The sequence below is a fragment of the Leuresthes tenuis genome, unplaced genomic scaffold (genome assembly GCF_036924035.1).
Source record: "Leuresthes tenuis unplaced genomic scaffold, fLeuTen1.0.hap1 SCAF_13, whole genome shotgun sequence".
Taxonomy (NCBI): domain Eukaryota; kingdom Metazoa; phylum Chordata; class Actinopteri; order Atheriniformes; family Atherinopsidae; genus Leuresthes; species Leuresthes tenuis.
In genome coordinates, this window is record NW_027325367.1 from 5,043,408 (window position 1) to 5,059,462 (window position 16,055).

The following is a 16,055-nucleotide window of genomic DNA, read 5'->3' on the forward strand; positions in this document are numbered from 1 at the left end:
AAAGGAGTGTGTACATTCAATTTTTTTGGAAAATCTAAAAACAAAAGGTGAGATTTCATCTATAGTCAAGCATCCTAAAATTATATCTAAATATAGCTGATATTACCATGTGCAAAAATGATAATTAAAAACTACTTTCACTAGTGATTGGAGGTATTAAACAGTATTTCACTGATAATCAGTGAAGAATGCTGACATTGTTGTGAGTTCAACCGAGAGAAAGCAGATAAAAAGTAAATGAGCTGAAATAAACTCAGAAATGGGCGACGGGGCGTCATATTTATCTCGTTTGAGTCTAGAAATCCCAAATAAACTGATCTGCAGCTTTGTCTCATAAGGGTGGAGAGAATGAGATGTTAAAAACAAGTTGTTGTTTCAGCTGTATTAACTAATCAAGTCAAAAATGTGAATTTGGAATTGAATTTGTAGCTTTGAACAAACAAAAAGACGCATTAAAAATAGATCCAGAGTTTAAATATTATACATCTGAGGATATTAAACAGAATTCTGAGTTAAAATCCATAGCCAATCAGCAGGTGGTGCTTCTGAGCCTCCAGAAATGAGCCATTTGTCATCATGACTGGCTGAAAAGCTTTAAAGCTTCCTCTCGGTGCCATCAAATAAAAATAGATGCATGCAGGCTGATAATGACAACAGTAGATGGAGTTCTCGAGTCAAACAAATGTTGCCTGACTGATATTTTCATTGAGTTTAAATTAGTCTGAGAGCTGTTTATGTGGAGAGCAGAAGCTTGACCAGCGTTTCCATTTAGTTTTATTTTCATACAGCCTCTCATGGATCGATGACTCAATCACGCTCGCATTTTCTATTCTTAGATGGCTCAAAACAAAAGTTCTCCATTGCTTTGATTGGCTGCTTTTCTTCATTAAATGTTTTCTGAAATTGTCAGGTGACACTATGAGGAAACATGAATATTTTCATGTTTAAGTCTACAAAATAGATGCAAAAAAAGGCCAATTTCAGCTGGTTTGTGTCATTATTTAAGCAACATTTCCAAAAAAGTACGCTATCTGAAAGATGTATAACCGGATGATAAAATAAAAATGATTCAATTTCAAAGTTTGATTAGAAAATAAGATTTCCTCTCGGCGCCATCAAATAAATAATAATAATATTAATAATAATATTGTTGTTTGAACAAACAAGACGTTTAGTTGGATCCTCAGATCAGAGCAGCAAAACTTTCAAGTTATTCAACAGCTGCTGCTACTTTCAGCTACTGAGATTAGTCAGAAAGTGGGATAAGCTGAGATGCCCAGTGTGTTCTGCCGGGATATTGAGACATCTAAAGTGAGTGATGCCACGAGCTGTTTATGCCTAAGTGTTAATGGCCCCCAGAGGTTGTGTTGTAGTGTCAGATTTCATGAAAACACGATCACTGAGGCCTGATGGTGCAGTGATCTCCTGCCCGGCCCAGATTTTCCAGCGGTCTGGCTGTGGAACGCAGTTTGGACAGTAACCCAAGCCAGAACAAACTGAAGAGCTTAAAAATAGCAACAGTCAACTGTCCGGCTGTTGTGGACTGAGACAGGGGAGACTGGGAGGGTCCTGACTGATGGACAGGCTGGGAGGGAGATGGTGTAATCGCTGGGACAAAACACTAAAAGTCTGACGAAAAGCAGCAGAATTTACTCTCACTTGAAGCTAGATCAGATGAGTTAGATTATCTTCTACTTGTTTCTCCTCCTGTTCTCTTCCTTGTTCTTCTCTTACATCCCTCTCATCGCCACCGGAGGTGATGAACTTTGCTCTCGGCTATAAGCCCCCAGCAGCAGGCAGCTCCGGGCCCGGCAGTGGAGCCACCATGCAGGACCTGGAGAAGCAGCTAATCTGCCCTGTCTGCCTGGAGATGTTCTCCAAGCCTGTGGTCATCCTGCCCTGCCAGCACAACCTCTGCCGCAAGTGTGCCAACGACATCTTCCAGGTCAGACGAACAGGTTTAAAGATGTAGTCCAACGAAGACCTTTCTAAGTTCACAGAGAAAGGCAGAGCTATAGATGCAACTGTGCAAAAGGGAATTACCACCCTTTATATTGTACATTTTATCTTAATAGACTAATACAGCACAGTGCTGAGCAAAAGTCTTGATCCAGCCTCCATTTCTTTATAATTTGCTTCCAAGCAACCATACTTTCTTGTCATCTTTTAAAGTGGTCTTGAGCAAAAGTTGACTTCTTAAAGGTCTTTTAAAGTGTTTCTTTTGACAGTGGCTGCTTTTTCACTCATTTTCAGAGGAATGTTTTGTTTGTTTAAGCCACTGAATGAATACCAATGAATAATTCAGGCATAAGTAAGGCAGCTAACTTAAGGGGTGAGTCAGTGTTGTGTCTACACATAACAGACAACTTAGCAAAGAACCAGTTTTAACCCTTAGGGGTCTGTAATATATATGTCTGGGAAGGCAGTGCGTGCTGGATTTGTGGACCGATAATAAGCTCGGTATTATTTCTGTACGGGATTCAGTTGACTTAAAAATCAATAAAACGTTAAATTGGATCTTTAGGCACTTTGTTACTAGCAGCCTGTCACAAAGACACATCATTTGTTCCCATTTCTTTGGTTGCATCTATGAAAAACAGCAAAGAAAACACAGTTTGACAGACAGAAAATAGGATTTCTGCAGCAACAAGGTGATTCCCAAAGAGCTATCAGCTGAAAACTTGGCATATCTCAGCATGGTGTGCAGTGTGTCCTTAAAACATTTGAGGAAACTGGACAAGTGGAGGACAAAAGAAGAAGTGTCAGGCCTAAAAAACTATCTACAGCAGATGAACAGGATCTGAAAGTGATGTCCTTAAGAAAGAGGGAAAAAATCAATTAAAAAAAGATGATTGAGCGCAATCATTCAGATGTTATCATTGGGCTCCTGTGGGGGGAAACTTGACTGAAACTGTTACCATCTTTCCTTCATACAGTCAGCCAACTCTGTGTGGCAGCCCCGGGGTTCCTCCAGCGTGGCGAGCAGCGGCCGCTTCCGCTGTCCGACGTGCCGCCACGAGGTGTTTCTGGACCGCCACGGAGTGTACAGCCTGCAGAGGAACCTGCTTGTGGAGAACATCATCGACATGTACAGACAGCAGGAGTCCACCAGGTAAGGTTGGATGTGACGAACACAGAAGGCAGCCAATCAGATTCCAAGAAACGTGAAGACGCTGTAAAGTGTCCAAGATTAGATTAAAAAAAAGTTATTAGATGGTCACGTGTGTCCATAGAGGGAAAAACTCTTCAAGAGTTTCAAAAACCTCTTTCCAGTAAATGCAACATATTTACCTTCCCTGACAGCCTCACTGCAGCTGCACAAACTCTATTTTACATAAGACATCCGAAGGTTTTTGTCATGAATATAGTTCAGAACACATACACACCTGTATCAATTCGTGTAAAGTTGAGCAAGAAGTTGACGAATTCAGGTAACTGTTTTTTTTCCTGAAATCTTCAGCAGGAATGTTTTTGTTTTTTTTAGTATTGAGCGTTATGTTGCAGTAACAAAGGACCACCACCAGAGGGCAGTGTTACTTTTTGTGCCGCTGATTTGCAGGCTGCTGATGACAGTGTGACTTTCACAGTAGTTCAGAGTTAATGCATCCATACATTCTGCAGTGTTCTTGTTATTTTCAGTGAGGCTGATACAAGTAAGTGGGATTAAAAAGCTTAAAAATAACCACATACAGCTCCAGCTGTGAGTTTCTTCCAAACTCATAAGGGTTAGATGCCATCAGATTTCCTTCTGTTCATTGACAATGACAGATTTTCTGACCAAGAAGCAAGTGTAATAAACATATGGTGCACAAACTAATGACTTTAGTTGACTGGTATGTTGAGGAAGAAGGAGACTGTGTAAATATCTAAACTGTGAGGTAAAAAGAAGCTAATGACGCCTTCATTGTTGCCAGAAATTTGTATTACAAATAGAAATAGAAGTCGCTACGGTATCTTCACACTTTAAGCACAGTTTCTCCCTTCTTAACATCTTAGAAACGATGATTAAACAAAGATAAAATGATCTATCTCTAACCTTTTGGCAGCTTTTTGCAGGTAGCTGCTCAGATTTAGGAGTTTTGCTCTTTAAACCAGCATGTTTTAAAATTATTGCTCTGATAATTCAGCTGATCAAGTATCCTTCCAAGTTTTAATGAACTACTTAATGCTTTAAGATGCTGCTCTCAGAGGTATTTTGCAACTTTGCATTAAAAGTTAAATATTCCAAGTGGAAGCCTCTTCACCAAACCTTCCACAGATTTACGAGGACATGATATTGAAGTCATCCTCATTGTAAATTTGCCACTTTTTACTCTGAAATAGAAGCTAAATGAGTCACTGGGAAAAGCAGAGAGATGTTGGCATTCATTACAGTCAGTTTATTATCTGCGTGGGTTAAAATAGACGTGATTGTTCACAGCGAGGTTCAAAAATGTTTTGTAATTTGTTTAATTTTTATCATTTGGGGATGGAATAATTGCTAATTAATTTCCATCAGACATCTATGGTGGACCAGAAAGGACAATTTACTGCAAAAAGTTTGGCTCCTGTGTAAGATCTATTTTTTTTATTTTTTATAATTGAATATCTGACATCTTTCAGGACGAATCTAAAACTTCACCAAAACACCGTAATTCGAAGCGCGTTGTGTCATTTGCTGTGAATACACGTTTTATTCCTGAAGTATACTCAGGAAAACAGAGTTATCAGTGAGCAGTGATCTCAACCACACTCTTCATATAATCCGTCAGTGATGACAGAAGTAAAATAAACGGGTTCAACAATACAGAAAACGTTGCGTCTATTTAATTTAATTTACCCTAAGTTCTACTTTCAGGGCATTATCGTGGTGGTGGGCTATGAAACTCTGGATGATCTTGTTGGTAAAGCATAGCTTTTTCTGCTGTGTAAAAAGAGCTTTAAGGTGTAAAACTACCTGCCTAATACTGTGTTGGCGCCCCTCGGACGGAGTGAGCGTGGACACGGGGCCTGTAGGGGTTTCCTGTTGCGATGGCGTTTGATCTCTGGTAGCCTTTATGTTGGTGCTGGGTGTCAAAGTAACATCGATGAGGATGCCACAACCCAGAGAATCCTGTCTCCCCTCTGCAGCCACCATCACAGAATATATTATATACTATGGCAGGGACACTATAACACACCTACATGAGTACAGGTATGAAATTTAATACATTTATTGCCTTTTTTTTAAGATTTAAGTGCTTTTAGAGAAGGCAACTGGCAAAGCAAATCTGTTTGGCATCAAAGGTATTCAGACTACAATTCTGCTGCCATAATGCTGAACAGGACAAGGGGGAAAAAAAAAAAGAGAAGGCAACTGGACCTGTTCTCTCTTCCAAGAGTCCTCCTCAGGTTTGACTGGTAGCAGAGTTCCAGCTATTCAAACTATTGTGGTGTCATTAACACCTTAAAGGTCATTTAAGTCACATGTGCGTCATTTACCCACTCAGCCATCAAGTGAAATGTTGTTGTCCACATGAGTCGGGGTGCTTAATGGTTGTGAAACCGCCTGGGGAGGAATGTGTTATAATTGACTGACGGGTGATTCCAAAGGCCATTTAGAAAAGTTTCTTAGTTTAACAAAGGCGGCTTCGCTCACCTCTCACTCAAGCGATCCATCTTCTCCATCCTAATTGAGGACGGGAACTTCTTAAAAAGAATCTTATCTTTTAGATGCAGGTGGATGCTGATCCGTGGCCTGCGGAGCTGGCTCTCCTGGGTTGAGCCTTTTTATAGGTCTGTGCGCTCCATGTTGCAGTGAACTGCAAATATAATGATACTCATCCCTAAAGTGAACCAGTTTTTGTTCTCCAGCAACATATGACATGCATTTATCATTTTTTTTATGATGGCGAACTATGCTAAATGGAGAGTTAACACATGGGTGCAGCTGATTGTGCTTTCCAAAGCCAAAGCAGGGTCTGGAATAGGGTCTGAATCAGACCAGTTAAAGAGGAGACGTCTAGGATGTAGGGCAAGAGCAAAATAGAGAGCAAGAAAGAGGAAGTTTAAACTATTCCTTTCCTTGATTGTCAGGGGAATGTGACATCACTGGTAGATGAAAATGAACGAGTTTGGAGCACATAAAAACACATTTTATGTGGTTCACTGAGACCTGGCTGTATGGACATTTTCTATATCTACCTGGCTTCCAGACTATACTGGCAGATGGAGATGATAGAAAGAGCGGTTAGAGTAAAGGAGGAGGTGTAATCCTGGAGAAGGAGCATCTCTGCTCCCCTGATGTTGAGCCTGTTGGTTGTAAGTCTCTGTTCACACTGAAAGTGACAACAACTCAAAGTGATTATGATGATCTCTGCTACTCTTCAACCTTCCAATAGTTTGTCAACTGATCTCCCCATTAGTCAGTGTAAAGTGAACTGAAGAAGTTTCTTCCTCTCAGATGAGGTGTATAATGTCTTCAAGAGGAAAAAATAAGTCAAACTGCATTTTTAAAGGCATTACCATGATGACCAAGCATAAAAACAGAGGTACCATCAGCAGAATGTTAGTACTTTTTAGGCGAATAAAACAGAAAATGTTCCAAAAACAAAAAAATAGTTGATTCAGAACAGTCAGAAAGCTGTAATAATAGGTGATAAATCCTCTATATTTTATAAGTGGTCCCAAATCAAACTACAGAATCTATCATCTATTGATCTTTTATTTCTTCTTCTGAGCACTTAAAGATTTAAATACTCAGTCGTAATAGTTTGTGGGAGAATAGGCATTTGACTTCTAACCCTGTAAATATTGAAATTGTTCCAGCTACAATCAAGACAAATGAAATATCTCATTTGGCTTTGTGTCTTCTGCAGGCTTGTAAACGTAAAGCCTGAGCAGCAGCAGCAGCAGCTGATGTGTGAAGAACACGAAGAAGAGAAGATCAACATCTACTGCCTGTCCTGCCAGACGCCCACCTGCTCCATGTGCAAAGTGTTTGGCCAACATAAAGCCTGTGACGTGGCTCCCCTCAGCAGCGTCTATATGACAAAGAGGGTAAGCTGCCTCACCAGCGTAGCTGCACATGTACTCATGTCGACTGTAGACCAGCAACCCATGTCGAAATCCTGTTTGTGTATGGGCAAAACTAACAATGCAGGCAGTCTCTGCAGAAAAGAGACATTTATGATTAGTATTTACTCTGAATAGAGCCAAAGAATCAGTGTCGGCTTTAATAAATACTACTTATGTTGCCTCCTTTGCTACAGTAGCTGAAGGGGGACGAATCAAACTCTACTCAAAGCAGATCTTTTTATTTTTTCTTCATTTCTGCAGCCACCATAGTTTGGGGTATGTAAGGGGTAAAAAATTGGTTGCAGTTTGAGGTTTGTGTCACTAGATGGCACTTAATCTGACACACCTGATGTTTAATTTATCTCTTTTTCCACTTGAATGCAAACCAAGCCAAAGTGTCCCCCCCCTAAGCCATGCTTTATGAACAGGTAGAAGTGAATGGTGGTGTCTTTCTCCTTATTTTGGTGTGATGGGTGTGGGGACTGAAAGAACAAATCAAATCTCACTCACACATCTTCTGTTGGCAGTTTGTGGACATCCCGTTAAATCTGCAGCCTCCTACAGGGGTCGTTTCAGAACGTAACCACTGTGAAACAATCTGTAAATAATATTTAATTTGATTATTTGCTTTGCTCTATGAATGACTGCAGTCTCAATCTCTTGTTATTTTGCATTCAGTAGGTACTTGGCACGTGAAATATTCGTTTTCCAAAGAGAAAATCTCAACGAAAACACCACAAAAGGTTGCAAATCTATAGTGATTTCCATTAAAGTTGGAAGCAAAAAGCAAGCCAATAACTATGTTGGGGGTATTTTCTACACTGCTGGGAGTTGTAATTCAGTAGAAGTTGTCCTTTAACTCACCTGGAGGAAGAAAACAACAACAAATGGGGTGGACATCCACCAGAGAAATGATCTTCTAAAATTACTTTCATATCTGAGATATTACATCATATCTTGGAAGTGTTGCATCAATTTAATTTTCCAGGTAAGACGCAGTTCAAAGGTTTATTTCCTTTCCCCCTCATGTGCATTGAGGCTTCTTCCAAATGGTCAAAAACTACCTCAAGTTCTTTATTTTAAGCATTCACCTTTTCTTCGGCAGAAAAACAGCAGAGACCCTGGTAGAAACTGGTCTTGCGGTTGAAAATGAGGTGAATGAGGTGATTTTTGAGTAACAACTTTCCAATCCTGAGGTACATCGAATGCAGCAAAGAGGAGGAAGAGCCATGCTTGAAATGCTGTAATATTACATCACTGTTCTAATCTGTTTCATTTAACTTAGAGTCACTTCTCTTTCCCTTAAATCATAGCAGTTCACACAGTTCCTGCTCTTCACCTCATGACTACACTGCCGCACCTTCCCCTAGCTTCGGTCTGCTTTGTACACCTGAGGTAGATTGACTCCAGTCTAATAAGGTCCATTCACATCTTTTTACATCATTCTCTGCTTTATTACATTACATTGCACTTCATTTTCAGCCCCTGTCATTGTGACTGGTACCAGCCAGTTGAGGAGAGCTTGTTTTAAAGGTTAAATAGCAACAGAGTTCGTAAAAGTTTCAACTTTTAGGTTCGTCTGTGTGCACTTCTCAAAATGGGATGCTGACCTTTATCTTCTTTCTCTTGAGTCTATTTTTGCCTTGTGTTTCCGTTCCGGTTTGGATCGTGGTATCTCTTTACAAAACACTAACAAGATGATCCCCAGAGCAAATGCACAGTATGCATATCAATATGTAAGCACCGAAATCAGGACATATGTCTGTCCATCTAAAGGTCAGCAGCCGTGATGTCAGACATTGTTCTGAATGCAGAACCAAAGCGCAAAGTTAAGCTTTTTATAACACAAAGTCACACAAAGACTGAGTGCAGCCGTTTTGTCATGCAGATGGCGGCGGCAGCTCAGGCGTGTTATCGAGCCAGTTGGCTTTGTTTGACATTTCAGTGCCGGTCTCTCCATCTCTCACTCCGTCTCTGAATCACTCATCTGAAATTTAGATGAGGCTCGGGGAAAGTTGTTGATTCTCCAGCTCTGAGCAGAAACTAAACAACAAAAGTTCATTTGGCCTCCACAGAAGTGTGAAAGTTGGTTACACCAGCAGCTCATTAGATGGCACTTTAGCTGCAACAGGCGATAAAAACGAGCATGATGTCATAAGATACTCTAAACAGATGCACGCTGGTGACTCATGTTGTTGTGCTTTGTGGTGGCAGGCTTACGAACCACAGAGTACTGAAAGCACTGTCCTCTGAGTTTTTCTTCAATAACAGCACAACTGATGTCAGATAATAACGGGTTTAAGTCCTGTTTGATCTGGAAATGATTTTCTCCATGAAATACCAGAGAAGGGTTTAAAAAGCCGTCATGTTTCCAAAATAAAAGCTTACAAGGTCGAACATTTTGGGTTGTCTTATGAGCTGTAAAAAGTTAGTTAGTTTGAAACATTTAATTTCTTTGTATTATTAGTGAGCTGACCTTATTGAGCATTTACAGCTCAGTGGTGAGTAATCATCATTCACTTTACTGTAGCATCAGCTACAGGTGAGTTTATCTCTGTACTCAAGTCATAGACACCAAATTATCTTCTCATCCATCATAGATTAACTCATACAAATAGACTAATAAAGCATAATTCAAGTTTGTAGGAGGAGACACTGCAGTGAAAATAGAGATTTCATGCTGAGATATAAAAAATATGATCATATCTAGCTAAAAATGTGATGAGAAGAAAGAAACTAAAGAGGTTTAAATCTGGATTTCAGGATCTTTCTCACTGTTGCTAATTAGAAAAAGGCATAAAATGCTGTATAAATCAGTACTTCATCAAAAACCTGCAGAATTAGGGAAGAAAAAATCTTTACGGGAACAAAACTTGTTACCAAAGTTGAGATTTCAGGCTCAAAAACAAACAAAAAAACCACCATATTAACGATTAAATCAAAATTTAAGACAACATTTGTGTGTGTCTTCTAAAATCATAGCAAACACCTAAATCTGTGTTTTTCTTCTTTCTTTTTATTAATCTGAAAGAAGACGCTGTGCTGTACGCACAGCCAGCGTAACCAGTTTAGCTTTGGCGTGACGACATGTTGAGATGATGGTTTATTCACTGATGCAATCACCAGCTAGTTGGAGTTCAGAGAACATATACATGCATGCTCATAGAGCTGCTTCCTGTCTCGACTTGTCTTGTAAGAGATGTTGAATGTCAAGAGTACAAATAAACATTAGTTTAGTATATTTTTTAGTGTGGAAGTTGTTTCTTTGACCGCAGTGATGCTCTGAATGTTTGCAGATGGCGCTAAGCGACGGGATTGCGGCCTTGGTCGCCAGTAACGACCACATCCAGGCAGTCATCTCTCAGATGGAGGAAATCTGCTGCTGCGTAGAGGTCACACACACACACTTCCTCCCTCTCAGCAGATCAGACTCTACGTCTAAATCTAGCTTTTCTAAAAATAAAAACACATTTCAGTTGTTGTTTGGTTTGCTCTGCTACTTTTATTTAGACCAGTGTCATTTGTCAACAGTCCGTACGGCTGTTCTAGTGACCCGATGTGTTTATGCGTGATAACAAATCCAGTTTCTGAGGTGTTGGAAGTGCGCCGATCTTACTGCTTTATGCTGACATGTATTCACCTTGATGGCTTACGTATCAATATGGTTCATCAGCATTTGCTTGTGGTGGATTTAACTGTCTTTGTGATCAATCCGAGTGTCATTGTGGTCATTTTTAGTGTCTTTGTGGTCACTTTGACTCTCTTTGTGGTTATTTTCAGTGTGTATGTGGTCCTTTTGAGTCTTAGCATCTGTTTTACATGGCATGGTGATTGTTTAGAGCTTTTTGTTGGTTTTCTTCCTTTTTTTTTTTCAAAGGTCTTATGTATTGCTGTGGTTGTGTGGTGTCTGTGCTGTCACTGTGTGTTTTAAATTTTACAAAAACATGATAAATTACCACAGTTAGTCTCGTGTTGGACCTCTCTTTAACCAAATATAAATTATTTTGGATATTCTACATGATGTACTTTCGCTACCTAATTAAAATAAATAGAACATTTCATTCAATGAGGCACTCAAACACTTTTTTTTAGTCCCCTTTGGTGATGAAAACCTCTCTAATCGGCTGATGGGTGAGCCCCACACCGGCAGGTACAGCAGATAGATTGATTTGAAATAACGACACTCACCATTTGCACAGTGAGTTTCATCCTCTTCCCTCCAGACGGAGATTTTCAGCCCTGAGATGCGGAACAAAGCGGTACAAAAATAGCTTTGATGCTGCTGACATCACTGAGCTGATAGAGATGTAGTGAGATTGTCACATTGACTGCTGAAGCTTTATCTTTACTGCAACTGTCTTTGCGTTTATATTTGCTTTCATCTTGGTTCCAGAGTTTTACTTATTTATTAATTTGTCTGAGTATTGATAGCTCACTCTTAAGGTATTTTCCTTTCTCTTGCTTTTGCTCTGATTGGTGGAGTCTTGAATACTTTTATCATACTTCTACAATGTTTTTAAATAATATTAATGTCCATTCTGGGTAGTGTTTTGGTCTTAATGCAAAACTAATTCAACTGTAAGTACAAAAAAGGAACCTGAACCTTAACTTAATCACAATATTGGGACCTAAAAGGGTTTTCACAGCATCTGGCAACGCACAGTGCTGCCTTTATGGCACTGCCTTAATCTCCTCAGTTGCCAGGTTTGCTTATTTTAAGCAGCACTGGGCTTCTTTCTGGTTTTGGACATAAAATCTGGCAACAGTGGCTCCAGCAGCAGTCTATGTAGATTAGGAGGGCTGCGTGTAAACAGAAGACAACTTCTCACTGGGGCGAGGGAGAAATCTGAGTAATCCTCACTGTTTGAAAGATTTTGGATGGTCACAAATGTTGAAGTCTTTTTGGGGGGGGGGGGGTGTAAATTGGTTGTAACTTTTTAACATATAATTTACCTGAAGGTTACCTGAAGATTTAAGTTCCATCTCTTTCCCACCTCTGGGTCTAAATATGTGGTTGCATGTCTGTTTGTGAACACAGTGTGGTCCAGTTAGCTTTAACAAACAGCCTCAAAAAGCCACTGAAATGCTCGCTAATACCAAAGGTTTTGGTCCCGTCTCAGAGGAAGTATCCTGAGTGAAGCCAAGTCTGGGAAGGAAAAGGCCTTAAAGACTAACTTAAAGAACAAATTTATATGTCTTTACAGTACAAAAGGTGTACATTTCCCTCTCTGACTATTATTTACTGTAACAAGTACCTCACTACTACTTTCTGTGGAAGGAGATAAAGAATTTCTCTTGTTACTGCAGGAAAATGGGCGGAGATGGAGGGAGCACCTGGCCAACCAGTTTGACAGGCTGGTGGCCATCCTGGAGGACAGGAAGCAGGAACTGGTTGGTCTCATCACCAAACAACAGGACGACAAGCTGAAACACGTTCGATCGCTCATTCGTCGGCACAGCGATCACCTGGAGACCGCCATCACGCTGGTGGAGTCCACCATACAGTCCATGGAGGAGCCACACATGTCTCTGTTCATACAGGTAACACCACACTTCAGATTCGTGTGTTTCTGCAGTTACATGACGAGGCAGGTTTCCTCCATGGTTTACACTCAAAATCTAGTTATTATAACAGTATTAATCGAACGAATGTATTTACAGATCACCTGGAGAAAAGAAAAATATTAAATCAGTTTGTTCGATATCAACATGGGCTGCAAAAGGATGAGGTCGTTATGGCAAATTTCCATTAAAAATGTTATCACATAACTGAAACTGAGCCGGATGATGCCAGAATCTAATAAGCATCACAGGTTTAAGGAAGAAAGGCAAAACTACTAGCAGCTGCTTTCTCTTTGTTCTAAGGATGTCACTTTCAACAATGGAAACTTGCAAATCCGCGCGCTGGTCAGTGCAAAAGGTGCAAACTCTGCTAAGTCAGGCTGTTGATAAAAGGTGATGACTGTGATGATCAGTAAATTATCCCTCCTGCATCAGACTTGTAGCAGAAAACAAAATGACTACCTCAACCGAGCGATACTGTACCATGTAATGCCCCTTTCACACCTGGCATTTACAGGCTTTTATCACCTGAATGCATCATTCAAACCTGACATTAGTAAACTAACACCTGTAATTGGAGCTCACCTCTCAGGTCCTTTTAGAAATAAACCCAGATCACTCAGGTGCAATCAGCAGTGTCGTCCTGTGCTTCACAAGTTGAGAACAATCAGATTAGTATAAACTGCATTTCCACTCATGCAGGGGACGTTAGAGAAGTGGGTGATCCTTCACACTGCTTACAGTCGTGTGTCCCATTTAAAATGATTTTTTTGTTTCTGCAAATGACACAATAGACAAAATAGATGAACACGGTTATAAAAAGTCATTGTTGTAAAATCTGGATGTTTAGCATTCGCCACATTTGGCTTTTCCCCATCGTTACAGTTACTGTGATATACGCATTACAGCCACATTTCTGTTACTTTTAACTATTTCAATGAGCTACTTTACATCTATAAAATAACGCGTTACTTTAAGCCATCTGTCCCTGAATTGGACCTGACTTTGTAACCGTTTTGCACATTTTTAAATGGTATAATAAACCTTTCCACTGACCTCTTCGGAAATCCCACTTTCAATAACTCTATATTCAATTAAATCTGGTCATCTAATTGTCCTTTAATACAGAAAAAAAACAAAGTAAAAGTCTGAATTACCGCTTTATCTTGTTTTTGTCCAACCAGACTCGCCTCATACGTCACACGCTGCATGACTTTTGATTTAAGTTTCCACCCATCGATACATCCCAGCCACAGCTCTTATCAAACGGGAAGATGCTCGCTCAGTTGTCCCCCAGACATAGATGATCAAAGGTTTTATGTGCGCAGCTGCTGGATGAGGAGGGAAACTGGAACAGTGAGCCCAGCGGGGAAGCCTCCGTGTCGGGTGCTCTGCTTCCACAAGGAAAGCTGGAACTCTGGTCCTGCATAACCTACGACTCTGACACACACTCTTGTGTGTTAATTTAAACCGAAACAATGATCAGAAGCAAGTTTGCAGTCTTAAAACACCAATCAGTGACAATAACACATCTACAAACATGTTTTTACAGAGAAAGCACGCAAACTCACTAATGATGCAGCAAATTAAGAAAAACTAAAGGTAATAATGTGCCGTTTTTAAACTACGTTTCCATTAGATTGAACCACAGACGAAATGCATCACTCAACACTGTCCTACAGTTTCGCCCCAAACAATCCTGACTGTCCCTTTAAACTTGCTAAATTAGTAAATGTACATGTTACCCTCCTGTTCAGAACCAGCCTTCAGAGAGTGTAAATCTTAAATACTTTTTTGCTGTGGAGTATAAACGGTGACTTTACAAAACTACCTTAAGATGCACACCGAGCATCAGACGATGAAGGACCAACGTGATCTGACGGCAATTCGTATAATTAGCACACCGCTGTGGGCATGTTATTGTTGGTCATTTATACAAATTAAGTGTGTAATTTTACACCCCTGACGGGATTTAAAAAATGGTTAAAGTTGGGGTAAAATGTTGTAATAACATGTTATTACCAAGCCAGTGGAACAGTAAAGTTAAAGCCTCCATGTAACAGTTGCCACAGCGTTATCTGCGTCAGCATCTTTCTTATAATAGGAATTTATATTGTGTCTTTTCTGTAAACTGGCATTTTGTTAATTTGTCATGATAATATTTTATCAGTCTGCTTTCTGTCTTAGTCCTTTCCACATAAAAAAAAGAACCAAGGAAGAGGAGATGTAGCCATTTTCATATTGTTCAGGTGTAGACAAATCTTCCAGGTACCCCAGTAAAGAGCTGAGTGAAAGCTGAGAGCAAGTTGTTACTAAATTTAGAAATTTTAGTGTTGATACATCATGTTTGCGTCACTTGCGTCTGCATGGAGGAGAGCGTGTGATCGTGTTTATGGAGCCATCCGCACCTCAGGTGTTACCGTTTTATGTTCGGCTGCATCCAAACATCCTCTGCCACGACGGGCGGTAAACACCACAAGGCCATTCTGACCGCTTACTAAAAGCCGTGTCTTTATTTTACATGGTGTCACGCAGCACTGAGGCTCACTGTGATTAACTGTGTCTCCTTCCACCTTCCTGTCTGTCCTCTCTGCTCTCACAGAACGCAAAGGTCATCCTGGAAAAGTAAGTGTTTGGTGATGAAGCTCTCATTCTGAGGTACTTTACTTGATCATCTTCTTCTTATGCTGATCTATCAGCTAAAAAAAAAAACAAGTTTTATATATTAATTAATATTTACAGTGCAGGTTTTGCACTGGTTGAACCTGTCCAGTCATCAGTTCTCTGTCAGACAATGTGTCACTTTGTATGAATTATTTAACAGATGATCCAACTGTTGACATAAAAAACAAACGATTCTGTTCTGCCGCCCCCAAGCAACCGCATGAGGAAGGCTTCGGATAAGTCTGTGTTTGGTTTCCCGAAGAATAGAGTCAATATTGGCCTTTTACTGATTTAATATTTATTGCTGAATAACTGGTACAACTGAAAATGAGTTGAGCATCGTTGGAATATTAGAGTCTAAAATCTGACAATATCAGATCTGTTACTTAAACCAGGTGTTTTAAATCAAGGTTTTATTCATTTTAAGAGTTTATGCTTCTATAAGCTTTGATAAACTTGCACAAAAGCTAAATTAGTTCAAGCATCTTCGTTTATAGGAACGCCGTTTTTGCTCCAGACTAATTCTCTCAAAGATTTGTGAAAATAAAGAGACAAACGCTTGAAATACTTTTTTTTTTTTTTTTTTTAAACCCATGTTTTATGACAGAATGGCTTCAATGACGAGAACCTCCAACATCGAGCGACTGGAGCTTGGTTATCAGAGCATGGACCACTTCACCGTCGATATCGACGACGTAGCCGACATGCTGGGAAACATGGACTTCTGCTCCAGTATGTGCAATAACACAAAAACAAGGCCGTTCATACAGATGAACTGTTCACATTTAGTGTTA

At 40.0% G+C, this 16,055-nt stretch overlaps 1 protein-coding gene across 1 annotated transcript; it reads left to right on the forward strand.

Moving 5' to 3' along the window:
* Positions 1–1,230: 1,230 nt before the first annotated feature.
* trim54 (tripartite motif containing 54) lies at positions 1,231–16,055 on the forward strand. Its single transcript, XM_072362707.1, has 6 exons — positions 1,231–1,945; positions 2,937–3,112; positions 6,837–7,017; positions 10,332–10,427; positions 12,343–12,576; positions 15,869–16,055. The coding sequence occupies exons 1-6, from the start codon at positions 1,760–1,762 to the stop codon at positions 16,004–16,006; spliced, it is 1,011 nt and encodes a 336-aa protein (XP_072218808.1). The 5' UTR covers positions 1,231–1,759; the 3' UTR covers positions 16,007–16,055.